Raw genomic sequence first — 27,594 nt, 5'->3', positions numbered from 1 at the left:
TTTATAATTAAGAATATTTCGTCCGATGCTTTATCATATAATTATGTGATGATTTAAATATATATAATTCGTCTGAGAACGCGCAGTAAAACGATCGAATGGCAAAATCGAATAATTATCGTAATGGAAAGGCATGTGACGTTATATATGATATTAATCGTTTAATAAATAATTAATCTGTGTGTACATGTGTGTGTGACTTTAAAAATATACTTGTATATAAATTCAATTTTTGTATATGTACGTCATAGTACGCGTAAAATATTTCGGCAGCGAGGTCAATAACACGACGTTCGGCCTTGATGACGTAGCGCTGTATTGTTTTCATAGGCGAGAAGACCTTGTATCATTCGCACGGCGACATTCCAGTAGTAAAGTAGTGATACGGAACACTTCGTATTATTGAATTCTTTTTCTAACAGTGCGATCGCGATTAATATAATACACTACGACTATTACAATTAACAATTAATTAACTCTTAATAAATAACATGAAACTATATGGCGATGATACGTCCATCGAAACGCGATCCTTCATTATTCCAAATAAAAATTGAAATAAAAGAGGCAAAAATTATAAATTATAAATAGGCGACCTTGTATTATTCACACGACATTTCAACGGCAAAGTAGTGATACAAAACGCTTCGTATTATTGAATTGTTTTCCTAAACGCGATCGCGATTAGTATTGAAATATAATTCGCTACGACTATTGTAGAACGAATCGTACTTCTTTATCCCTTATACAATATATTAATGTGCGTTTCTCGTAATTATTCCGCGATCGGGAGTGCCGTGCAAAAGTCTCGCGATCGTTTCTATAGTATATGACTAAATATAATTAATTGTTTGTTCGCGAGTGAATATGAAATGCTATGAGGAAACAGCAAAGGATGAAGAAGAAAAAAGAAGGACATCTGGAAAAGTATCGGACACTCAGAGAGCAGTGAAAGAGCCTGAAGCAGTCAGAGAGATATGCGGTGAGTAATTTCTAAAAATTATTTATTATTATTATTATTAATGAGTAATTTATAAAAATTATTTATTTATTATTATTATTTATATGTGTATTATTTTCAAAATAGCTATATTGCTTATTATATATATATTAAAGTACGTAAAATATTTCGATACCGAACATATTAAAAATAAATTAACTTATAATAAAGATCATGAAAATGTATCGCAACGATATATCTTTATCGAATCGCAATCATTAATTACTGCGAATAAAAATTGAAAAAGAGAACAAAAAAGGGGATAAAGAAATTAATTTGATTATGATCTTTCGATTATTGATGCTTATTATAATAATTTCTCTAGTGATACTTATTAAAATTGAATAAATTTCGACCAATGCTTTAAATTTTCTTAATCGACAATCATTCATAGAATATTTCAACGACATTTTATGACTTACGATCATTCGCACAGTTACCTTGAACAATAAAGTAGTAATGTTTCAATATATTATCAAATTCTCTCTCTACATAGTCAATCTTGGCGATATAAACAGTACCGCGATAATGTTTCTGACCTACGATCATTCCCTCAGTGGCCTTCGAACAGTGAGGTAGTGATGTGAGACGTTCCATATATTATCAAATTCTTTCTCTAACAATTATTTTGAACATTTCTTTATATAATAGATTATCTCTTATCTTTTATATTTTTATTTATCGTTTATATTTGCGAATTAAAATTTATATAGTATATTACAAAATTAATTATATATTATATTATATATAAAATAATATAACCCTCCCATGGGGTACACCTTGTCGCGGTGGGAGGGCTTAGTACCTGGACGGTGCCTTGAGGTTTATTTTAAATTTTCCAATTTATGATAAATCTTAAGGTGCCTGAATGGGAAGCCAAGTACCCTTTCGCGTCGTCGGTGCCGTCAACGTGTCGCGGACGGCAAGCGCTTCGTCAACGCGTCGCGTTAAGTATATAAATATTAGGGAGTGCCGTTAAAGGTATATACATATTAAGTATATACATCGCGCGATCAAATATAAAATTTTTAATCGCATCGAAATAGTGCGAGAGTGCCGTTCAGTATCGCGCGTAAAATAACGAAAATAGCGATATAAAAATATCGCTCGCGAGTGCGGGAGTGTCGTCAAAGTATCGCGCGCCAACAACATGAGAGGAGGAGGAGGCCTGGGAGAGGCATCTTGCATCGGCGAAGCAACCTGATGGTGAATATATAATATTTATTATTTGTATATTAATTGTTATAAATCGTACGCATAATAATTCGTTCTTATAATTTAAAGGAATTAAAGAGAAAGATTTTTATAAAAGTCATATAAAATTTTCTATTTGAAAAACAGTTTCAAAAATTTATAAAATTTTTCCATACGTGTTTATTTGCTTATTATTTTATACATCGGATATAAAATTTCGCGTGATAAAATTTTTTAAAAATATTAATTGCATTTTGTGAATATTATTATAAATGAATTTTATATTTGTATGTTACAGACAACTAGCTTCGATAACAACTTCGCTGTTGCGCATCAGTGCCGGTGAGTGAAAAAAGCTTTTATTTAACTTTAAGGTAACGGATTTGTAGAGATTGCAGATGTAGATGTAAATGTAGAGTGTAGACTGTAGATTGTAGATAAATTCGTTGCCTTAAAATGGATGATCTAGGATGGATTAAATTAAATAAATTAAATAAAATAATTAAATTAAATTTTAGTTAAATTAAATTAAATTAATTAAGTTAAATTAAATAAATTTTATAAGTTCTTTCGAATTTATGCTTTACATCTATGAAAATATATTGAAATATTTATTAAAAAAAGAAGAAAGCAAGAAAAGATTTTTTTGTAAAGATTTTGTCTAATTTATTAAATAAAGGACACGCATTAACAATTAGCAATTTTATTAATTTTTGATGCTAATTTATTTTTATAATACGCACTTATCTTCTAATTGCTCATAGCTCATCCATCGTAGAATTTGTTTGTAGATATTATTTTTAAACTTTACTTTAACTTAATATAAAGCCAAATGATTAATTAATTAAATAATTTGCAATATGATAAATACACATATTAATTTTATATTTTGTTATAAAATATAATTTATAGAAATTTGTAAAAATTTGTAGTAGTTTGGCTTTATTTCACTTAAAATAAAGTTATATTCAATATTTAATGAACGATCGTGAAAACAAACGATCGTTACGATGAGCGTGAAATATTTACGCTTATTTGCCGGTAATTAGTTAGCAAAAGAAGGAATATTTATCTCCTTTTTCAATCTCTGATTAGAGATCGAGTGAGAAAGTAGTGGCCAGAAAGATCGACGAAAGATAGGATCAACTGGCCTGAAGAAAAGCTCGCACGCGATTAGGGCATTGATTAAAATATATATGATTAGTGATAGGCTCTCCAAATCTAGAATAATTTTAGTTAATCAAGAAGTAGGGTTGTTAGGACTCAAGAAGTAGGGTTGTTAAAATCATTATTTCTTTTAATTTTTTTAATATTCCTAGAGATAAATTAAAATTAGGTAAAAAAATTAAATTGAATTTATTTTTAAAAATGTTGCAAAATAAATATAACATGTTAAAAATAAAAATAAAAATGCTTGTAAAAATAAATATAACATGTTAAAAATAAAAATAAAAATGCTTTAAAAATGAAATTTAAATTATCAAAATTTTCAAGAATATTAAAGAAATTGCATAATTATTAATGTATAAGGAATATCTTAACATATTATATTTTATTTTAAAAATATATTAAAAATATATGTGCATTAAGTTAAATAATATTAAATCCAAATGTTAATGCTGTTAATATTAAATTATTTATGTTATTAAACATTTGGATAAATTGTATATATTTATTTGATATTGATAGCATAAACTTGTAAATTGTAAAAGTTATTTATAATTGTATTTTAATTATAATCTAATATTGATATTGTAATTGTAAAATACAATACAATTATAACATGTTTTAAAAATGAAATTTAAATTATCAAAATTATTTTCAGGAATATTAAAATAATTGCATAATTATTAATGTTTATATTTTATCATGTTATATTTTATATATATATTACAAAAATTAAAAATACATGCGTATTAAGTTTAATAATATTAAATCCAAATGTGTTAATGCTGTCAATATCAAATTATTTATATTATTAAATATTTAAATAAATCGAATATATTGTTTTTAATAGTCTGCACTAGTAATGCAAATATTTTTTTTTTACTATTCAAAAGACGATCGATAATTTTATTAATGACTAAATTAATAATAATTTTATTAATTGCAATTGTTTACATTATATAAATCTGATTAAACTCTAATTATTATATTGATTATTAGAGGGATTTTGATAAAATCATTGCTGCAATGTTGTAATATTGCCGTAATATTGCTGCAATATTCTGTGTTTGCTGGCTATATTAATATTTTTTTAATAAATTAGAAGCAACAATATAATAATCGAGAGAATAAAAGAAAAGTGGTTAACAGTTGCGTTAAAAAAATAGCTCGGAAAGATAAGCGGACCCGAGAATCGAGAATGAGAATGAATAGAGAATAAACAAGATGATTTATCATCAGAAGTCCCTTACAATCAGTTTCCTCGTTTTTTTATCCATTTGCAATTTATGAGAACATAAACATCTTATAAAATAAAAACTGAAACTTTTATTTTTTGTTTTATCGGGTTTAAAAATAATTTTAATGAATTAATGAGATTATTGTGATTAAAATGACATCAAATTCATAAATCAAATAATTCTTAATTAGTTTGGTATTAAAAATTTTATTTATATATTTAATTAAATTTTATTTGACTTATGTCATTTGATGTCATTTATAAAATTGCTTTCAAACGAATGAAATGTATTTTCTATAAGATGACATATTCGTATATTCGAAATATGCATATGTCATATATGTCTATAGAGACAAATAAAGTCTCATGTAAGAGACTTTGGAACGACATGAGAAGCTTTTTTCGTTTTTTATAATAATTTGCGATTTTAAATATTCATAAATAAAAATTAAAATTTTTATATTTTATTTGATATCTTTAAAAGTAATTAAAATAGATTAATTAAATTTTTGCATTTATAATGATATTAAACACGATTTAATTCAGATAATTTTTAATTATTGTTACATAAAAAAATCTAATTGTAATTGTTATTCGAATAAAACGTCGGAATTAATATACTTTCAGCTCAAAAATTATATTAATTTTAAAATTACATTCAATGAGATAAACTAAGAAATATAAAAATTTTAATTTCTAGTTTATACCTAATGTATTTGAAAGTGTCTTCGATTCTCGAGCATTTGAAAGATGCATTTTTATTATTTCTATTACATTTAAATCAATTAGACTTTTCTTCTTTATATATATTATTTTTTCGGACAGCGAGAAGGAAATTGTGCAGAAATTCTCACGATGTTTTTTGTAGAATGTTTTTTTATTGGCTCAATTTCTCTGTTTTATACAAAACATCTAACAAACACAAATGCTTCCGGCTGAATTTACTTCGACCTGTCTTTACGAAAGCAGCTAATCTATCGATTTTGCATCTAATGCACTCGTGTGTCTCGCAAATTTCCGAATACGCTAAATACAATGCGATTATCGGTTTGCTCAACGGTGCTCAATGTGGATGGATCTAATGGTTAATCTAACGCTAACAATATATTCGTAAATGTAATAAAATGTGACATATGTATATGTATATCTGTGTATATGTATGTGTATGTACGTTTATTCTTGTACATGTGTGTCTGTGTGTACATGTGTGATATATTTTCAACAATTCTGCGCTAAAGTTCAGCCGCGGACGGGGACGAGTGGCTAGGCCATGAAAACCGATTTTACAATCTGCGTAACATTTTCGCTATATACAAAAACGATCTCTAGATCATTCCCTTTGTCTTTTTCCTTTTTCGAACAGGACGAAGGACAGCTTCGTGTGTGCCATTGCGCTCTATCTCATCGCCAATAAGTATCGCGCGTTGCGAACTCGTCCTGCAATCTGCAGTGCATCCACGTGTCCGGTCTTGAAAGGACGATCTTATTGAGGATACGAAATGTGAGAGGCGGCGGTGGTGACATGGATGGTCTCAATAACATGATATGCCTTCGTAGAGATCTATTCAGCAAAAGGTTCGTTAACCCATTAATGCCTAGAATTTTTTATAGATTAATTAACAACTTATTTATATATTTATCATATATATTTATATATACCGCAACAACAACAAAGTTTCCTCCTCCTCCATTTTCGTTGAATTTCGCACTGATGCTCGCTATTCAGCAAGTAACTGGATATTGTAATCTCTTCTCGACTGTTTCTCTAAGAGAATCTCGCGGTTGTTGAGAGCATCTCGGTTCTCTCTCTTTTTTTCCGCAATGATCAGATCGCGTGCGACTATGTCATCCGGATTCTATTATGGAGCTGTTGAGGATAATTCAATTTCGGCGTAAAATACTGCTGGCACGAATGGAACGTTTTTTTCTCTTTTTTTACAGCTTAACGACATCTACGACGTCTTGCGTTTTAAACTAGGAGCATACGTTATTTAATAGGACATCGAATCGGTGCAAAATTAAAATTATTGCGATGGATACGTTCTGAACTGCGTCTCGAAGAGAATTTAAAACATAAAGTATATCGTGAACCAAGTCGTTAATGTAATCTATTTTTGATAAATTATTATCTATCTTCGAAAAATTAGATTAAAAAGTCTTTAAAATCAACAAAACTTATGTTTTCATTTATTTATTGAAAAAAATAACAATGCATACATAATCTCTTTTCGTTTTGTAAAATAATATTAACCTTTTAAAATTGACAAAAGCTATATATCCTCATTGTTTTATTGAAATAACAATATATTCTAAAATTTTCCATTTTTAAAAACTAATCTGTAGTAAAATTAATTTAAATTCTATCAAAATCTGTCAAATTAGTGAAATTTTTATTTTTATTATATTTTTTTCTTTTTATTCATAACATTTTTTAAAGCAGCACAAATTTTATTTTTTTCACATTGTGAAACATTATCATAACTTTTTTAAGAATACCTCATATCTGTCTGCTCCATTTCGGAACCGAAGCGAGCCGCAGTTCAATGCCCTGAGCCTAGAGAACGGAAGTTTCTCTAAATGAAACGTCTAAGATCTTATGTCTGCGATGATTCATAAATTGTGCGCCTTTTCTTTTTCCGCGCGTTTTTGCTTCGCGACCACCAAATTATATTCTCATTTGTCGCGATTTTTTCTCCCGTCTAAATTTTGCCATTGAACTGTAGATAATGGCATTCCGTGTCCCGGCACATGAACAGTTCTCTACGTAGCGAGAAAATGAAAATGTGTGAGAAAGACAAATTAAGCGGCTAATGATTCATCCGACGTATTTCCATGGCCGCAATGTCGTCCACGGAGATAAGCTTTTCTATGGGAATGCACGAGAGTTCGCCGCCGACGCAGGATTGCGGTTGTTGCCACCTAGCCTCCCTTTCCGCTTCCTTAGCCTTAAGCTCGGCCTCCCGTGCGCGGCGTTCCTTCAACTTTAATGAAAAGATCGCTACCGAGCGCGCCCGCTTCATCAGGCTTTGCTTGACGCGTGTCTTTTTCGCTTCCCGATCCTCTTTCGTTGTTGGTTTCTCCTCTTCCTGACTCGAGATGGTCTTACTGGAGTCCGATAGACCACTCGAATCCTTCTCCTTCTCGGCGAGATAGGATTGCCGCTCGCGATCGCGATCACGATCACGTTCGCGATCACGATCACGTTCGCGATCATGTGTCGTTTCTCGCGAATGATGCTGCTGATGTTGCTGTTTCTCCATCTTCTCCCGTTCTTTCTCCTTCTCTGGCGAAAAGCGGAATTTCTGGTTCCTGTGAGCAACGGCCCACGGTGGTGCCGACCTTCAAGCACGAAGATGTATTGACGTGTTAGTGCTCAAACGTAAAAGCAGTGAAAAATATAAAAGATATAAGACTTTAGGACATTTTTATATGTTGTGAAAAATAAAAAAAATATTAATTTGTGATAAAGAAACACCTCACGTCATCTTTTAGAGAAAAATCGCCTTATGATATCGAAATTCCCCCTTTCTGTACCTGAGAAGATCGCTATCTGAGGAAGAAGCGAGCTCTTTGGAAACAATGCAGTCGGTTGATCTATGCAAAGTTAATTCCTCGTCCCGTCCGCTTACTGTACCGGCACCGCTAATTTCGGAATCGCTCGACTTCCGGCCACCAGCCTCCAAACCTAATCGACGTACCCAGTCGACACCGCCGTGCGGTCCAATAGTTAGATGATGGCTGTAATCGCTTGCACCTGATGCTTCTGGCTCGTTGGTCAACCACTCTCTCGAGCGTCGCCCTACTGAAAGATCTCTCGTAAATATACGGAATTATTTAATCACACAGACTCTAACAAGGGGTCTGTGTGATTTTAATTAAAATAACTTAAGAAATTAAGGATTTAAGGAATTTATTTATTTTTTAAGCATAAAATTAATTAATTGCTCAAATCAAACCTCGTTCGCCTCCTGGAATGGAACATCTCGGCGTATTGCGAATATCGCGAGTGACATTACTGGAATTGCTTTCAAGTAGGAATGGGCTACTGGTCTCGCTACTGCTTCCGCCGCTACCAGGTGTCTCAGCCGTGGGTGGTGTTTCCGCGATCCTCGGCACTGACGCGGCACTAGGCGTTGTCGGTCCACTGGGTGTATGAGTGGTCGAAGCCAAGGTCGTGGTATCCGCTTGACTGGACGTGGTCGCGTAACCGGTGCGATCAGAAAGCAAGTGCTGCTCTTCACTCTCTCCGTCTGCTGGACTCACCACGAATCTCCCTGAGTTCGAGCGAAATTAATAGCTGATAGGAGGGAGGATATAATGCGACAGGTAAAGCGATTAGCACTTTCTTGCTGAGCGGATCATTCGTAAACTGGCACTGGATAGGCTGGTAGTTAAAAATGGTTGTCAAATCGGGAGAAATAAAAATGGGATACGAAGATATGATTTTCATAAAGTCACATAAAATAATTATACATATATATAAAATAATTATAGTTAGATGTATTAGACACTGCATATACATATATCACATGAACATTATATGAAGATGAATTATGTACCTATTACTGTTGTTGGTTGTTGTTCTGGTGACGGAGTAGAGGATAATCTTCGAACTGCCTCACGTCGTAAAAATTCGACTTTAGCCATCTCGGTAGCGACCCAATGAGGTATGTCGGGAATTGCGCAAATAATCACAAATCGAATAGCGAACATTATATGCTCTAATGCTACGATTAATAAGATTGTTTGCGTTGCCGACATCTCTGGGAACATTCGTTGTACTTGTCCACTTAATCCAATCAAGGCGCAATTCACTAAAATGGCGACCAGACCCATCGCCTCCATGGCATTCTATCAAAATTACAAAATTGAACTTATATTATTTGTAATTAATTTCGCTTATAATTTATACTTAATTGACACTTAAGTTATGTAAGCATTAACTTTATACAGGTGAATTTAACGCGCACAAAAATAATAATGGAAATTTATCTTCTTTAATTTTGTTTCTGAATTGTAGTTATTTTATTATAGTTTATAGTTATTATGTTATAGTTTATAGTTTTATCTTTGTTTCAATAATGGCAATAATAATTTTTCAATAGAGATTTGACAATATTATATATATATATATATAATTTAAAACCTTATGAAACATAAGAAAATTATTTTAAATATTTTTTGACGAATGTGAGCACAACTAACACAATAAAAAATTAATATAATTTATAAACAAAAGGGGGGAGAGAGAGAGGGAGAGAGAGAGAGAGAGAGAGAGAGAGAGAGAGAGAGAGAGAGATCAGATGTATGATAATAATAAATAACTATAATTTTTTAAAATTATTTTTGCATGTTGAATTCACTTTTAAATTTATATGTCAACGTATATAAACTTTCGAAGATTGTTCTTCACTTACTTGCCATGTGCCGATATTCGAGACTCTACGTCCGAAAGGTCGTTGAAGTACGAAACATAATTTAAACGCGTCCCCGCGTAATTCCAGTAAATTTCCAAGTAAAGCAGCCATCGCAGCTAATGGAAAAGCTGAAGAGAAGAGACAGACATATCCCAATTGTGATAGCATTTCCAAGTGCTCCGAAAACGCCCCGTCGTACTGTAAATTAAAAGCAATTATTTATTAAATTTGTACAGAGCAATCTTATAATAATTTTAATAAATATTTTTTCTAAATATGTCTTATAATTATATATACATATATGTATATATATAATTATAAGCAAAATTTTATTTTGAATTTTGTTACAAATTACAGATTATTTAAAGAGGCCTTAGCTTGACGATATTTGACAGTATGAAATAAGTAATAAAAGAGAATTTACACTTGATATTACAGAATATCAAGTATAGATTAATACAATACTAACAAAAAATTTGTCAGTTATAAATACCTGCTATAAATACAAAAAAACACATCCAGTCATTGTCTTTAGAAACATTAGAAATTTATTGTGATTTAGTGTGTGTTTTGATAAATAAATCATGCATACATTAAAGAAAATAAAACTTTAGCGAAACACAAATTATAAACTCGGGCTCTGTATGATAAGCCATGAGAATTTTGTGTCTTATATCCTTCGGTCACGTAACTTGTCGTGTTTGCAAAGATTTCTACGATATTATTTAATAAAAGATACATTATATATATATATATATTTAATTATTCCAAATTAAATTAACTTTCTAATTTCTTTTAAAAGGATCATCATATTTAAAATTTTATTCAAAATTATTTAGTAATATTTATTTTTTATATTGGTTGTTATATTATTATATTATTAGCGTGTATTTAAAAAATAGATAAAATAGTACAATATACATGTGAGACAAAAATGACGATTGTTCGTGACGGAAGAGATTGAGATTTAATGATGAATATGATATTACCTTTCTAGTCGATACCTGTGCGTCGTCGATGGAATGAATGTAAAACAGGAAAGAAATCATTAAAATTCTGCAAAAAAAGAAAAATCGACAAACGCAACGTGACTTTGACATTACTATTATACAGTTCAGCTTTATCACCATGCAATTGAGTGCGCAGAGTGCAAAATCTGAGCGGAAAGAACAAACGGAAAAATCTTAGGAGCGAGATAATTCAATCTATGATGTGAAGTGTTCATGTCACTCGCAACATCGAGAACGGAAACCTGCTTAAGGAGCAGAAACCTTGACAGGATGATTGAAGTACCCATTAAACATAATATCGATAGTTCAATAAAAGAGTATATCGATGGCCTTCCGTTTCGCTTGCGAGTGCTTCAAGGTCAATATACATGTGTAGCAAAGTGCTCCGACAGAAAAGAAAAAAAAACTAAATTGGCTAAATCTAGATCAAACCTTCAACGTAACGTCACTAAGTAGAGAATTAGTGGGATGCCCTACTCTGTAGAGGGAACTCTCCAATTCTGCTTGGCTGACATTTCGCGGTTGCTTCGATTTGCCGCTATCGGGCCGATCTTCCTTCTCCTCGTTGTCCTTACCACCTTGTACCTCTTCGCCTTCTTGACTCGGGGGCGGCCTCGCTTCGCTAGGACTCAAGGCTCCGAATAACTCAAAACTTAGACGCGCCAATCGCAGCTGCTCGATTAGATACGGTACCGCGGATTCCTTTAGATTGCCGATCACCTGACGAGCTATGAGTAGAGCCGCCAATTGCTGAAACGGATGTTCATATACTCAATATGATTATAATGCTTCGCGAGAGAAATAATTGAATTATCACCTCCTTAAGTCTCTCTTGATCTTGAAGATAGAAGGCGATGTAAAACAGCGACAGGAAGGAGTTTACAAACTGAAACTGAAATATAGGATAGTCGTTGTAGATTATATGAAGATCGCAATATGATATTTTAACACACACATCATATGTATACAAATTTACATAAAAGCAATTATACGAATGATCTATGACGTAAAATAATTAAGCAAAAAAGTGTTCTTTTGCGAATAGAATGTTCATGCAGCGACAGAGACAGCCAGAGCAGGCATTAAAACAAAAAGCTTAAAATCTATATTGTATTTTTTAATATGTTCATCTCTAAATATATAAGTATATATAACTTTAAAAGTATTATTTCTAAAATTAATGAAATATCCAAAAGTCATTTTCATTCACGCTATGCACGTTTGCCTGAGTCGCATAAATGTTAAATCAAATTATAAAACTATACTAGCAAAATTATCGTACCTAATTGTTTCCATTCATAAATATTTCAACAATTTCTCTATTAATATTTATATTTATACTTTTATTTATATCTATATTAATATTTCTGCATTAAGCTTTTCTTCTGAATAAGTGATATAGAACTTTAATTTGTTTTGTATTATAAGTATTGCTTTTTTTATAGTTATATTTTATAAAGAGTAAAGTTTATTACGCCTCTTTAATATATTTCAAATATATAAAGATATCTCTATCATTTACTAAAAAAATGAAATATGAGAGTAGAGTAAAATTAATTATATCACATATTAAAATTAATTATATTTACTATTAATTAATTATATTTACCACATATCGCATATTATTTAATAAGTCATATTCAACGTAATCATAATGCAACCAAAAAGAAGTGATAAATACAAATAAAGGATGGTATTAAATTATAATAATAAAATATGTAAGATATATAAAATAAATTAAGAATTAAATATGCATTAATTTAATTAAATATATATTAATATACATTAATTAAATTATTAAGTCAAGCGTCTCAGGCACACTATGATATTGTATAATGTTGTCGATTATAATTGATTACAACAAATTTTTAATTTGATAAAGGACTGATGAATTATATTTTTATAATAAGAAAAACGTAGAGTTTTTTGACATCAATCTAATGTTATTCATTGCGTTTAATTAGAGAAGAACATACATATAACATCTAACATTAACATTCTATTCATTGAGAATGGAGAGTTCGTCTTATTACCAGTGCCACTTTGTAGATCAGATGATTCTCGTACTCGGTGTCTAGTCGATAGTTTTCTGCGTCCAACACACAAAAATTACAAATACTATCTACCGTACCATAAACGCTCTCCAAGATTTAAATGAAAATGAAACTGTATCTATATATTATATCTCATAAGTTTAGTTAAAACAAAAAAAAACAGAACAACAATCTTTAATATAAATGTTTTTGTTACATAGTCTCCCAATTATTTTCTAGAAGAAGCTAAGCTGTGGAAAAATTATCGCAAGTATATGCTATGCTCTTGAACTAGACGTGCATAGTGTACCGTATGTAAAATACACAAATCGATGCGGAGAAGTCGGCAAATGGCGATTGTTCGTATTTTGAGTCGCATGGAGATACGATTATGTCAAAAGAGAAAGAGATAGAAGAGAGAAAGAGAGAGATGGAGAAAGATATGTGTTGAAGTGTAAGGAGTCGATTATTATTGGCATACTTACCCAAATCATTTAACCACACCGCAACTTTGAAGTACGCCTCATCCATTAGCGCAATGACCACTGCGAGCAAAACCTTTGGCACGTAACTAAGCCAAAATCCGTAACCTCCAGATTCAAGATGCGCGTCCCACCAATCCTGTTATTTTGCCAAAAAGAATAAATCAAAGATTAAATTAAAGAATAAATCAAAGATTTATCACTACAAGTTTTACATACATTTTTTTTAGTTTTTGTGTCTCATAAGAATACAGAGTGAATTATATGAAATAAATTATTTGCTGAATTTTACATATTTATTTTATATCTTTCAGAAATTTATTAATTTTTAAGTAGAATAATTGTTTATGTTTATTTCTGTATTTAAATCGGAATTTTTGTGAATGATTTTAATAATCATAATAATATTTTACTAATATACTAATGAAATATTATTATGATTATTAAGAATGATTAAAATTATAATATTATCATTAAGATATATCATTAAATATTTTTTAAATAGTGATAAATATTTAATGTAATTTACAATGTAATTTCGTAAAATTCTGTACCTGTATCTGAAAACTTAATATCATAACGATGAAGACGAAGAGTAAACATATTGCGATGATAGGCACGCTCACGAAATACCGAAACATATTTCTACGCCATCTGGGATATGTTGGTTCCAGTCTTCCTGTAACCGGTGAAATCTCCAAAGTGCCCTTAACAGAATTAAAATCATAAGTGAATATTAAACTTTACAAACAAATTTTATAAATATATTTTTGTTCTTTAAAATGCCTCTGTGATATTTGCTATATTCTCGGTATAAATAGTGTAGCAAAAGCATATCTATTCTCATAGCACTGTGCAGGTACAGATGAATTAGCACACTACGGCGTTACCATGCCGATATTGGAGTGCTTAAGAATGTTCGAAAGATTCTTACTGTAAACAGAGGTCTAGGCTCGACCAATAAATCGTCCCTCTGATCCAAAGTGCCCCACCTGTACGCCAATTCCGCGCCTCTCCTTTTCCATGTCTCCAAGTATACGGTAGCCCATATCACGTTGAACACCGAAAACAGAACATAGGCCACATCCTCTACCGCTTGGTTCCTGCCGATGATGCCGACCTAAAAAAAATTGGGATATGATATTAATAATAAGTTTCTTATATTTTTAAATCTCAAAATATCTTATTGATTGAGAATCATAATCTGCTTTTAAATTTGTTTGTTATTAAATTTTGCCCATCTTAAATATCGATAAAAATATACATGGAGCAAGCTCATGTAAAATATTAATATTTTTACATTAAATATTAATATTTTTTACATGAGCTTGCTCTATGTATATTTTTATTTTTATTATTTATCTTATTTAGATTACATCGATATGAAACGCATACATACCCAGTATATGACACCCACTGCAGCTGGAACGATTAAAGCGGTGGTATAGTGGCCCAGCCAAGCAAAATACATGGTAATTTTCACTCCGAAGTATTTACAAATATCATCCAAGGGCTGTGGGCTAAGAAACGCGCGAACCCAATTCCGTTGCAATTTTTCTAATGCGGGTAATTCATGAAGAGGGAAGACCTGATGAAAAAAAGAAAGAAAATAAAATGTAATTTTTGAGAGAAAATTTGAGATAAAATTTAGTGACAGTGTGCTTTTTGATAAAAAAGAGATTCAAAAAAACACGGATGAGGCAGATGATTGATTATATCGCACCTGAGAAATAATACCGGACGAAATGCATTTTGGAACGATCGCTTGACCCTCTACCATTTTAAGACCAGATAAACTGTGAAGATCGTGTGGGCCCGCTCTCAAAGTATGAAGCAGGTGCAGCACTAGAGACTGTCTTTCTTGAGTAGTGAAGAATCGACTCTCATCATCGCTGCCCTCGAAGCAATTAGCCTCAGAGCCGACAAACTCCTTGAATCCACCACCAAATTCCTGTCGCAGAGCCTTCGGTAGATGCACTTCCTCGGCAGCCTTGAGTAGACTACGAATCAATAGAGTTAAAGTTATTTGTATAATCTGTTTCGTTTTCATTAAAGTTCGAGTTGACAATCGAATACTTACATTCCGAAAGGTGCAGTAATGTAAAACCCGTAACTGTCCGATGAAGCATGATGTCGCACGTGAACTATTAACCCCGGGGTTCCAGCCCGAAGCCGTCCTAAAAACCACATCAAGGTCTCGTCATTCGCCCCATTAGGGAACATCATGACTACGTCGCATTCCTGGAAGAAGTCGAATTATTAAGCTTCTTTGTGCATAGTTTGCGCGGGAAAAACTATATAATTGGATTTGGAACATGTATTGAAAAAGTGAATATAAATTAAAAAGGATTTAAAAATATGAAATTTTATATAAATTATTACTAGGCATATATATTTTTTCTCTCAAAAATTACATTTTATTTCTATATCTTTCCATATCAATAAAATTTTTTACATAATTAAAATATTATATTCTAAATAAAAATATCTGTTTCTATTATATATATATATATATATATATATATATATATATATATACATATATATATATATATATATGTATGTATGTATGTGTGTATGTGTATGTGTGCGTGTATTTGCTTAAAAATATATGTATTGAAATTTTTATTTAATTTTTATTTAAATTATTTTATAGTGTTTTATTTTTCATATTGTTAAATGTTTTATTTTTCATTCCGAAGCTCCATATTGAACTTATATAGCAATCGCTTTTATTATCTTCGAAATCCTGAAATTAAATTTGAACGTAATTTTTCATATAAATGTTATGTAATACGATTGAAAAAGACGTACTTCAAAATTTCAAAAGTTACAAATTTCAAAATGATGAATTTTAAATCGATAAATTTCAAATTTTGACTTGACTTTATATTGGATGTATATATACTGAACAACGAATTGATGTTGTAAATATTTTATTGAACACAGAAACAAATTTAAATTTAAATTTATATAGGATCACAAAAAAATTAGAGTTTGTATTGTATTTCATCATATATTATAGATCGATTAGATCGTATTTTTAAGAATAGTTCAATGATCTTTTACGTCATTTTGTGAAATATTAATGATCTCAAACGATTGAAAAAACAAACGGCTTGAAGGCTTAGCGTGGCCAAGTAGTTACGTACATTACTAGGTCAGCCGTGTTATCGGGGTATCGTACGTGAATTGGCAATACCAAACGTTATGCACCTATTTGGACATTAGCCAATTTATGCTGATTCAAGTGCAAAGATTAGGTGTAGAAACTATTGTTAGCTGAAAAAATTGACATCACTTTGAAAAAGAAATAGTTATATATGTACAATGAATCAATCCTTTGCACAAGAAATTGTTATCTTAATATTTAAACAGTATTATCAACAACGTGTTATCTCTATTTCTAATACAATTAATAAAATATGACAATCTTATGTATTCAATCTGATGGCACAATAATTTCTCACATTTTATTTAAAGAAAATTCGCGATACATTACATAATATTCATAAGAAATGTGTTATAATAAAAGTATGTATTTTAAAAGTAAACATGCATAATATTCGTGATTTTATATGCAAAAATATTTATTTTTACAAATGGTAAAAACGGATATCATTACAAAAATTATTAGCTTGCGAATAATGCATAATATGCAAATTCTTTAGTCAACATTGCGTGTAATAATATCTATTACATTTGCATAGTTTTCCCTTTAAAATTAAGAAAATGATTTTAGAGAGATTTTTAATTATTTTTGCAGGAATATAATTATTTAATAATAAGAAAATATAATTATTTAATAATACGGATATTAAAAATATGGTATCAAACAATCCTCAGGGTTAGCATAAATATCAAATTTTAAAAAATCAGTATTTTTTCTATGTGAAAGCAAAAACATATCGTAATGAGAGCTAGAAAAATTTTAAATATGTCGCAAAATATAAAATATAATTTCTGAATCTTCGATATGTAATAGATCAACAACATTTGTTTGGATATGTAAGAGATACGCTTTTGGAAAATGGATCGCTTAATAAAATATTAGCAAAGTTACATGAAACCGGCACTTAATAGCAGCAACCAAGCAAATGATTATATTTCACATGCAATAAGTAGGTATGCCTGGCGATATGCGATAAAATATTGTACATCATAATCATTGAGGCTTCAATGCACTACAATTGTTATACGGCGATGACCTACTTGAAAAGACAATAAGAGGGAATCGTGCAGAGACGATACAGTACTTATATATAGGATGTGACTTATAATGAGTACCAAGAACTTTGATAATTTGTTGAGAAGATTATTTCAAGAAAAAATATGATAGATCTTAAATTTTGTGTGCGCTAAATAATTATATAATTCCAAGAAAAGTTTTTTGATATTATAACAAATTAACTAATATCAAATGATTTTTGAAATAATAAAATATAATATTTGAAAATTGAAAAAGAATGAGGCTCTTTATGTATTTAATAACACGACACACAAGAAATTAGCGATTAAGAGCCACCGCGAATGGTAGTGCGTAAATTATATATATTTTTCCGATATTTTTCTCGTCTACATCTCTTCAGGGGGGTAAAGAGCGGCTTATAGAATTCTCAAAAATGAGAATCTATATCTTGGTAAATGCATCAAGTAAAATATATGCATATGCCTTCTGCACGTTTAAATTTTCGCGAATAATTAATCTTTAAGAAAAATTTACGTACTACCATCCGCGGTGACTCTTAATCGCTAGTTTCTTGTCTGTCGTTATAATATTTGAAGAAGAAATAATCTTGTTTATGTTTTATACTACATTCTTTTTCAGAATACACTTCTTAAATTCGAAAGTGATGTTAATGTTTTGCGCTGTGTTTCAAAATTTTTAAAGTTCGGATTATTTCGAAACGTTTAATCTACAACATTAAAAAACGCACATAGTTAATTACTTAATTGAAAATTATGCACAAATAAATTTATTATAAAATTAAAATTTTATTTTTTAAATTCAAGTCTTTTATTTTAAAAAATTATTTTATATTAAGCTTGTGAATTTGTTAAAGTATTAAAGTGTTAAAGTATTAAAATATTTTCATCTTTATATAAATAATTATGTAATTATTTCAGATACTATTTATACTTTTTACTGTAAATAACGTATAATTTAATGCGCAGTTGAACATCTTATATTACGTCAAATAACATACTTAGGATAAATTCACCTCACATTGTGCTAACACGACAAGAATCGAATCGCGCAATTCAAGACGGGATAGTAAAAGACAAACAGAATAGCACAAAATCAACAATATAGCTTCGAAGTAAAGTCGCAATACATGCGAACTTCTTCGATATCCATTAATGGCTTAATGTGTGTAAAGCCAATATTATTCAATAGACTTACATTCTTTAATAATTATTTATATAATATATAAATCCGGTGTGAATCAATTTAGAATATAAATTTATTTATTTATTTATTTTTATATATAGAAAATCCCTGTATTCTTATTATTTATGTTAAAATTTTTCCTTTTGGAATTAATTATTTACAATGATATCATTATATCACATTATATATTACAATTGATGATAGTCACGTACATGGGGAAAAAAGAGATCTTTGAATATATGTCATTAATAGAAGCACATAAAACCGTTATCTCTGTGCAACGTAACAATCGAGTGTAAAAAGAATATTATACGCAACAATCGAGTATAAAAAGAATATTATACGCATGATATTGTATTACAAATCGAGAAAACTAGTATTACTTTTTATCATAAAAAACATTCGCATTTTATAAAAAAGGTTTTATAAAATTCAAAAAGGGATGATCGGAGTAAAGTATAACTCATAGTTAAGTATTTTCTTTAAACTCAATATGATATTGATTTACGTAAATAATTGCATGTACAAAAGAATTAAGTATATATATATATATATATATATATATATATATACACGATATATATAATTTATTTGAAATAACATATATAAATACGTACCTGAGTAGGAACCTTTTGTATCCATAGGCGGCGGGGGGTCATTAAGTGGCCTGTACATGGTATTTTTCGTCTCAAAAGACGGGATGCTATAAAGAAAAATACATGTAACTACTCAAATATATTAAATATATATATATATATATATATATATATATATATATAACATTAAATGGATAGATATTATATTGCTTGTATTAGGGAGATTGAAAATCTTAAGGTCACTTTTTCCTGAATTAAATGTTTGGTGCTATAGATACACAAAAAAGATATGTCTCATATCAGTTGCTGTATTTGTATTTTTTACCAATAGATATTTACAATAATTTTAAACACTGAAAATATAATACATTAAATTGTTTTATTTTAAATTATTGTATTTTTTCATGTAGAATTATGGAGTATCCGGATGTGGATTTATAGTTATTTTGAAAGAACTTAAATGCTTATGAATTCTGAATGTCCGGATATTTCGTATACTACTGTAAATATTAATAATATTAATTTAAATTCTTAATCTGCGTCTAAAATTTATCTTTTCTAATTTATATATAATATGACATGTATAATATTAATTGATATAAATCTTAATTTAGCATTTATTGTTAGATGCATATTTATTTTAAAAATTACTTTCTTTGAATTATCGCAAACTGCGACCTTCTTATCAAGAAAATGCATATTACAACATTAAACGATGATTCCTGAAATAGACTATCTATAAGTACGTTTCTCGGTAAAATACATTAAAAATTTTACAAATCGTTACAGTGATAAACGAACATGCGCGTATTTTTAAAAAGAGGACATCGTGATGAAAATTGAAGTATATATCAATTATGAAAAATTTACGGCTAAATTTATATTTTTATTACAAGTTTATATGACATTTTTTTCTTTATTTTCTTTTCTTATCTTTTCTAATGTGTTACTATGAAATACTAATATAATAGTGAATAGGTAATAATTTTTTTACATTGATAAGAAAAAGACAGACAGAGAGAGAGAGAGAGAGAGAGAGAGAGAAAGAGAGAGAGATTTAAGTATCTATATTTTTTAATTAATAAAAATCTAATAAAATAAAAATTGCAAAATTGTTATTTTTGGTATACATATTGCAGTTTTATACGTTTTTACGATAATGTAGTTCATGAAATTATCTCTAAGAATGTCACTTCATTAGGATAGTTGAAGTTGGTTCTGTTGACGTCAATGATCTTTAGATATATAGTTTGATTGCTTCTAGTTTCCAGAAAGGGATGGAGAAGCAATTAAACTACAGCTACAATTGATCGATATTGTAAGAATCGGTTTCTCCAAACATATGTAACGAAAACCAAGTGATACATTATACTGTTGTATAAAGGGATGCGATCATTAATCTCATGTACGAAACATACTTATAATGATTAAAAATCCCTCGACAAGATAAAGTAGGATATGTAATTATTCCGAACCCAAAAGTATCTAGATGTAAACATGTAGTCGTCCATCTTCGTCATTTGCAAAACTTTGTATTCTCATTGGGATACATTATCATGAAACGTAATAAATTTACTAAGTATATATGTAATAGAAACAACTAAAATATTTATGTAATCATTTTGATGTTTTGTTATAACATTCTATATATCGTGCAAATTATTTATGAAAGGCTGATATTTTACCATTATTTTTCAAATTATTAAATTTTCTGTGCATAGAGACATTGTAACAAAAATAGTAACATTGTATATTATAACAGTAAATATAAGTTCTGACGATGGTTACTAAAATTATGGCTTTTGGAGTTTTCCCAAACAGTGTACAGAGACAACGTAAATAATGGCAGAATTCCAACAGTAGTTGTGAAACAAAAAGATTGCTAATATAAACTAAATTACTCTCCATTTTATTTGTCAGTTCAAAGACACAAAAATTATGATTTTCATTAGTATCAGCTACGATTTTCATGTATAATAAAGTAAAGTCTCACTTTGTATAAAACAAATTTAATTTCTTGTATAATATTTTTTATTCTTTTTATATTTCTTTAATAATAAAATATTTAATTTTTTTCTTTCTCTCTTATATATTCTTTATATGATTATAATTAAGAAAAGAACAGTATAATTGATAAATTAAGATTACGAAAAAAGATAAAATACGTAAAAAAAGATTAAATACGTAACACGCAATAGAAATATTAATACACGCAAAAAAATAATTCTTCTAATTATGTTTAAAATTAATTTGTTTAAAAATGTTTTAAGTATATCGCAATTCCCAATGCATATTACATTGTATGCAGAAACTAATGATGAGAAAGGTTTGATGCTAAAAAGGATTAACAAGTTTTTGTTAATTTTATTAATCTGTCGAATGCTAAACTCTGGTACATCACGCGCGTTCCCGCGGAGCTATTTGAATAATTAATAATTCGCCAACATCGTCAGGTCAGAAATTCGCACCTCTGTACATTTAGAATATACGCCGTGGTTAAGCTACCTCAGTAGGTCTTCATTCCGAATCCCTTCCGAAAACCATTCTTGAAATGCTACCATCGCATCTCATTTTGAGGGAGGGGAGAATGAAAAGGGGGAGCGAGAATCCCTTTTACGTCACAGCCGCCCGCTATATATATACAGATATATTCTCTCACGCGAGATTCATGCTATCTATATGCATTAGAAAACACGGAAATTACGGGATACAATTGTTTCGCAAACAAGAAAATCACGTGTTTCCCGTAGAAGATTATTTAACATCATCATTAAACATCGGTACGTATCTCATGATTACTGCTAGCTAGAATAGAACTACATGAAATGGTCGAAGCATCTGCGCTCAAGATATTAATAGAAAGCTATCGCCTCTATAATTTGAAAATAAATTGATTTTCTACTTTATTTATATCTTTTATTCTTGAAAAAAAAATTTCATTCTTAATCTATTAATAATTAGAGATTTCGTTCAACCTTTGGCTCTTATGCCATTTTTCTTTTAATTTTTTTTTCTATTAATATATTTTCCTCGTTTATTGATATATACATTACTTTTAATATCTTTTATATTTTTGCGCAGGCATACAATTATAGACTCGCAGCGCGTTCTTCGAAATCGACGATGCATATAAAGAATTATATACTGTGAGGCATACAAGAATTTTTCACGCAACAGTAATGCTTCATCGACTCGGTATACTCGAAATAAGGTCAGTGCACGAGAACTTTGTCTACATTTGCAGTCCGATGACATCCAGCGAATGGTTTAAAGTGCAATCGTTATAAAAGTTTTTCAAGTTTTCTTGCGAAAAATCTTTGTTAAAACAAGTTGCACTAAAAAATATATTATAGTGAAAAATATAATATTGATAAAATTTTATGCAAAAATATTACAATATGATAAACTCAATTTAGTTTTCTTTTGCTGTAATAAAATATTGATGTGATTTTAAAATAACGCGATTTTATCTAAATAATAATAGCGTTAATTAAAATTTTATTCAATATATATATAAAGATATACATGATTTAAAGGATTATCTTCTTCGCTATTAAACTGTACATTATTCTGTATGGAAGTATATTTTTACAACCATGCTTATATTATAACTCTCAGAACTGCTAATCGAAAATCGATTATATTACGGTATATTATATTATACTCTTGTTCAGAAATATTGTAGAAACATTTTTTTGCAATATTTTTTTAATAATGATATAATTACTGCAGGAGTTGCTAATATACTTTAACACAGTATATAAATCTGCTTTTTTATATATCTTGCAAATATAGTTTAACTTAATCGCGTAAAATGTCGGAAGTTTATATTTTTATCAAGACTTCCGAAGTGAGATAAAAAAAATTATAATATTACAGCTGCATTCAATTGGAGAGAAATAAGATCCGGTATTATACATGTAAAGCTCAGTAAAATTTTTGACAAACAATCAAATTTCTTAGATAACAATTTTAGTTAGATAAATAATAACGCATCACAAAATAACGGCGCTTGTCTTGTTCAATTTTAGAAATTGAATTATATTTAAAGTATTAAACAGCAGCAATAATTACAAAAATTTGCATAGAAATTGCGACATAAAATCGCGGCAATGATAACTATCCTCTACTCTTTTCAAAGTCAATGTAAATGTTACTTTGAATTGCTGACAATCAGTGAATAACATACAACGTAGGAAATGCACAATGTGCTGCATCATTTAGTTCAATGCGCAATTGTGATGTGACATAAAAGCAGGTCGAGTAACCGTTTTCGAGCAGCGCAACTGATCGTGAGACCGATGTTAACAAACGTTAAGCGTTTCTCTTCACTTTATATCTTTTAACAACTGCAATTTCTGAGAGCATGGCGATCTTCCATGCCTTTTCATCTTCACAATCATTAAACCTGCTCTCTTTGAATGTTTATAAAAGACAGTAATTCCAAAGTTTGTTTAATGCAAAATTTTCTTTTAGTAATTAATTTAAATTAATTGCTAACTGAGATATATAAATCATAGATTAATATCATAGATTCATTTGTTGAAATTAAATACTTTCGAAATAAAAAAAATGTAGAATATAATGTATATAATCAGACAGAATATTTTTGTCTCCCTACTATGCATCAAACGAATTCAGGTTAACGTTGTTTTCGATCGAGTTAAGTTCGAAATTTGAAGTTAGCTTCGCGTGTATCTTGCACTAATCAAATTCGTCTAGTTAATAAGAAGTGTTTGAAACACTAAACTTCAATAAACATTAAAATTCCATATTTGCTAGGAGCTAATTATGATTCATAATTCGTGCTATCATGAAATTAAATTACCAATCGTTGAATTTTTAATAGCACTATTATTAAGGAAAGAAAATTATACACGAACTATTTCGTAAGAAATTATTTAGGGAATAGTGTTTGCTTGAACCATTTTGGCTATAGATAATATATTCCGTCCACGTGCGAGGTATTCTTACGTAACTTCTGCGATACGGCGATGTTAAAACTGGCAAAGCGCAGAAGAATCGACAAGACACTCGGCAATATGAAACTGCAGTATTTCGCCGATTGCAGTTATTTTCGAGACTTTTTATACAAGATAAAGCTTTATTTATTATTATTTTATTTTAGCTTTTGAACTTTCAGGGCATTATAATTCATTAATAATATATTACATTAATATTAATTATAGTTAAAAATGATATTCGCGAGCGCGAACATGAATTTCATAAATTTATACTATATTTTTGCATTGTCAAATATTTTAATCTGTTTTATTTATGTTATAATTTCGAATGAAAGAGAGAGAGAGAGAGAGAAAACACGAGTTTAAATCCGACACTGATTTTCAATTATGCATATGTAATATTCACACACACACACACACACATACACATATACATATACTATATATATATATATATATATATATATATATATATATGTATGTATGTATGTGTGTGTGTATATGATAAACGATTAATAGGAAATTTAAATTGCACAGTAAATAGCGTATATTACTAAAAAAAATATCAACTAGAGATTAAATTCTAAACAATTGCATTTGACATGGCGATCTAAAAAAAAATTCTAATAATGTACATAAATAATAACACAATATCCACATAAATGCCATAATAGCAACCATTTCGAAAATGTAGCTGCAACATGGCGGTCTGAAAACATCGATCGTAAAAAGAGATTAAGATGACATAAAATATGTTTTTTTTGCAAGGATATTCATCATTGTAAATCGAATATGATCGTTTCGTCATTTTATCAAAGCAAATTCATTGAACTTTAGTTTATATATTTTTTATGAGTCTCACAACATGTCCGTAGATACATCATCTATACTAATAAATATATCAATAATAAAGTAAATAATTAAATAACGCGAAAATAATCGCATAAATTCATCGAATCTATTATTACGTACTATTCAACAATAATTAAATATTAAATCAACACATGCAAGAAATCAAGATATGCAATTAATTATTATTATTATTAAAGTCAAGATAAATACAATTAAAACATACACGAAAATTTATAATAACTAAAACATACACGAAAATTTATAATAACTAAAACATACACGAAAATTTATAATAAAAGTAAATTAACATTTTATAAGTTCTAATTTACACTGATATTAGAAACGTAAAATGTATACACGATCGAGAGAGATAGCTAAATCGGCTCGTGAATCGGCATTAACGCATGTTGGTTCGATTCTCCGCGATCACTTCGTTAAACGAAGTCAAGAACGGATCGAAGAGCGTTCCACCTTATCGGGTGGCAGGCAGTATCATGTTGGGGAAGGAGGATCGATCCCCCGATATTCGTGCAGTCGAGAATCAACGGGGCACTCGGGGTTGGTACCCGCGACGACAGGAACGGTTGCGCGAGGTTTCGTAAGCAAGGAACACGATGGTACCGCGAAAGGGGGTACGCGACGAAGGGGGCCTGACTTACCCTTGTCGAGAGTCTCTCGGGCCGCGTGTATGACCTTTCTGCGCCGGAGACCGTCGCCCGCTAGGGCGCTCGTCATCGTGCTGGTGAAGGTCGCGCCGGTGCTCGTCCCGGTTTTGACATCATCGCCATTCGCGCACTCGTCCGTCGTGGACGTGGTGGCAGCGGTCGACGCGCGATGATGATGATGGTGGTCGAGGAGATTGATCGAGGACCCCTCGCCGCCTGGCATAATGTCCCGGACTGCCAGGGATCGTAGTCCTTGGCCGGAGGACTCTTGCGCCTCAACTGGACTGTGACTCGTCTCGCCCACGTCGTTCTCACCCACCCTCTCTCTCTTTGCCGCGCTCTCGCACCCTCGCCTTTTACTCCTCGCAGCCCGCTCCCGCCATATATTACCCTCCTTACGTCTCACCACTTCTCACCCTTCGTCGCCTACGTGGCTCATGCCAACATAGTCGTCCACTCGTACGATGACGACGTACGTATCGGGTGAGACCCCTATTGCGCTTCCGGCGCCGAAATGCCACCCCTCTGTGACGTGGCACCATCTGCACGAGTGAGGTTGTACTTTGCCGATCGATGGCGTCGTAAGGGTGGGTTTTGGTCGACGTAAGGGATAAAGTTAACTTGGACGTGAGGGAAAAGTTACTAGAATACGCGATAGCGCGCAGATCTGAGAAAACTAGTTTCTATTTTTACACTCGCTAAACAAATTTTGAGATATTTTTATTCATTTGGAAACGATTTACGAAAGCTTCGCAAAAATTCTTTTGTCGAACGAATAAAAGAGAGTCCAGTCTCAAAAGGACTAAAAGACTTTTCGCTGCGAGAAGAATAAGAAAAAGAGTAAACAATTTGTTGCATTTTCACATCTTTATTAAAATACTTACACGCTTAACTTACACGTATATTACACGACGGTATATGTGTAATTAAATTAAATAGGCTTAACTCTCTATATTTTTTTTAAAGCGATACGATATACTCATCCAAGTCGAGCTTTCGCGCTTCGATCTCGCTGGAAGGACATTCGGCGTCCTTTTTATAAGTACACGTCGCGACGGACGATCGATTTGCCGCCAGCGAGGTGGAATTTGCTTTCCAGAAGGGGAAGTCCCTTTTCACGGCTGATATCACGTTGGTATTTCGCCTTTAACCCCGACACACATAATTTGTCGCGACATCTTGAACGATGTTTTATCTCCCAGCGATAAAATATCTTCTTTTAAATGAAGCTGAAGAACATTGATCATTCTCTACATGTTTTCATACAAGGTAATTTAGTTGTACAATCAATTCACATGTTTTGTTATTGCGATGAATCTTATTTGACGGCTGACATTTTAAATAAAATATTAATGTATTGTGATGACAATATATTCATTTTTCAATTTCAATGTGTAATTATAAAATAATGGAATAATTTTATATTAAATTATGATAATTTTCTATATTGCACGAGAGAAAATATAAAATATAAAAGGATGTGAAAACAAAATTATAATTTTGCGAACTGATAAATATAACTTTTGAAAATCCGATTTATAAGCACAATATATGTATATCAATTAATACATTTTAAAAAATAATA

The 27,594-nt window shown here is 30.5% G+C and overlaps 1 protein-coding gene across 5 annotated transcripts; it reads right to left on the bottom strand.

Moving 5' to 3' along the window:
- Positions 1 to 7,024: 7,024 nt before the first annotated feature.
- LOC105257513 (anoctamin-8) lies at positions 7,025 to 26,396 on the bottom strand. Of its 5 annotated transcripts, none has more exons than XM_025412141.1 (16): positions 26,004 to 26,232; positions 19,550 to 19,635; positions 15,621 to 15,781; positions 15,264 to 15,540; positions 14,940 to 15,128; positions 14,475 to 14,660; positions 14,095 to 14,247; positions 13,544 to 13,679; positions 13,059 to 13,114; positions 11,843 to 11,917; positions 11,458 to 11,775; positions 10,016 to 10,213; positions 9,158 to 9,449; positions 8,555 to 8,851; positions 8,133 to 8,400; positions 7,025 to 7,937 (listed from the first exon to the last, which is right to left on the bottom strand). In XM_025412141.1, the coding sequence occupies exons 1-16, from the start codon at positions 26,230 to 26,232 to the stop codon at positions 7,406 to 7,408; spliced, it is 3,453 nt and encodes a 1,150-aa protein (XP_025267926.1). In that variant the 3' UTR covers positions 7,025 to 7,405. The 5 variants fall into 5 exon arrangements, with proteins under 5 accessions (XP_025267926.1, XP_025267927.1, XP_025267924.1 ...); XM_025412142.1 differs by having other exon boundaries at positions 8,555 to 8,848; XM_025412139.1 differs by having other exon boundaries at positions 7,406 to 7,937; positions 8,555 to 8,872; positions 26,004 to 26,396.
- Positions 26,397 to 27,594: the final 1,198 nt, after the last annotated feature.

Source organism: Camponotus floridanus, unplaced genomic scaffold (genome assembly GCF_003227725.1).
Source record: "Camponotus floridanus strain SB8 unplaced genomic scaffold, Cflo_v7.5 scaffold48, whole genome shotgun sequence".
In the NCBI taxonomy this organism is placed as follows: Eukaryota; Metazoa; Arthropoda; class Insecta; order Hymenoptera; family Formicidae; genus Camponotus; species Camponotus floridanus.
This window is presented reverse-complemented; position numbering and strand designations above follow the sequence as displayed.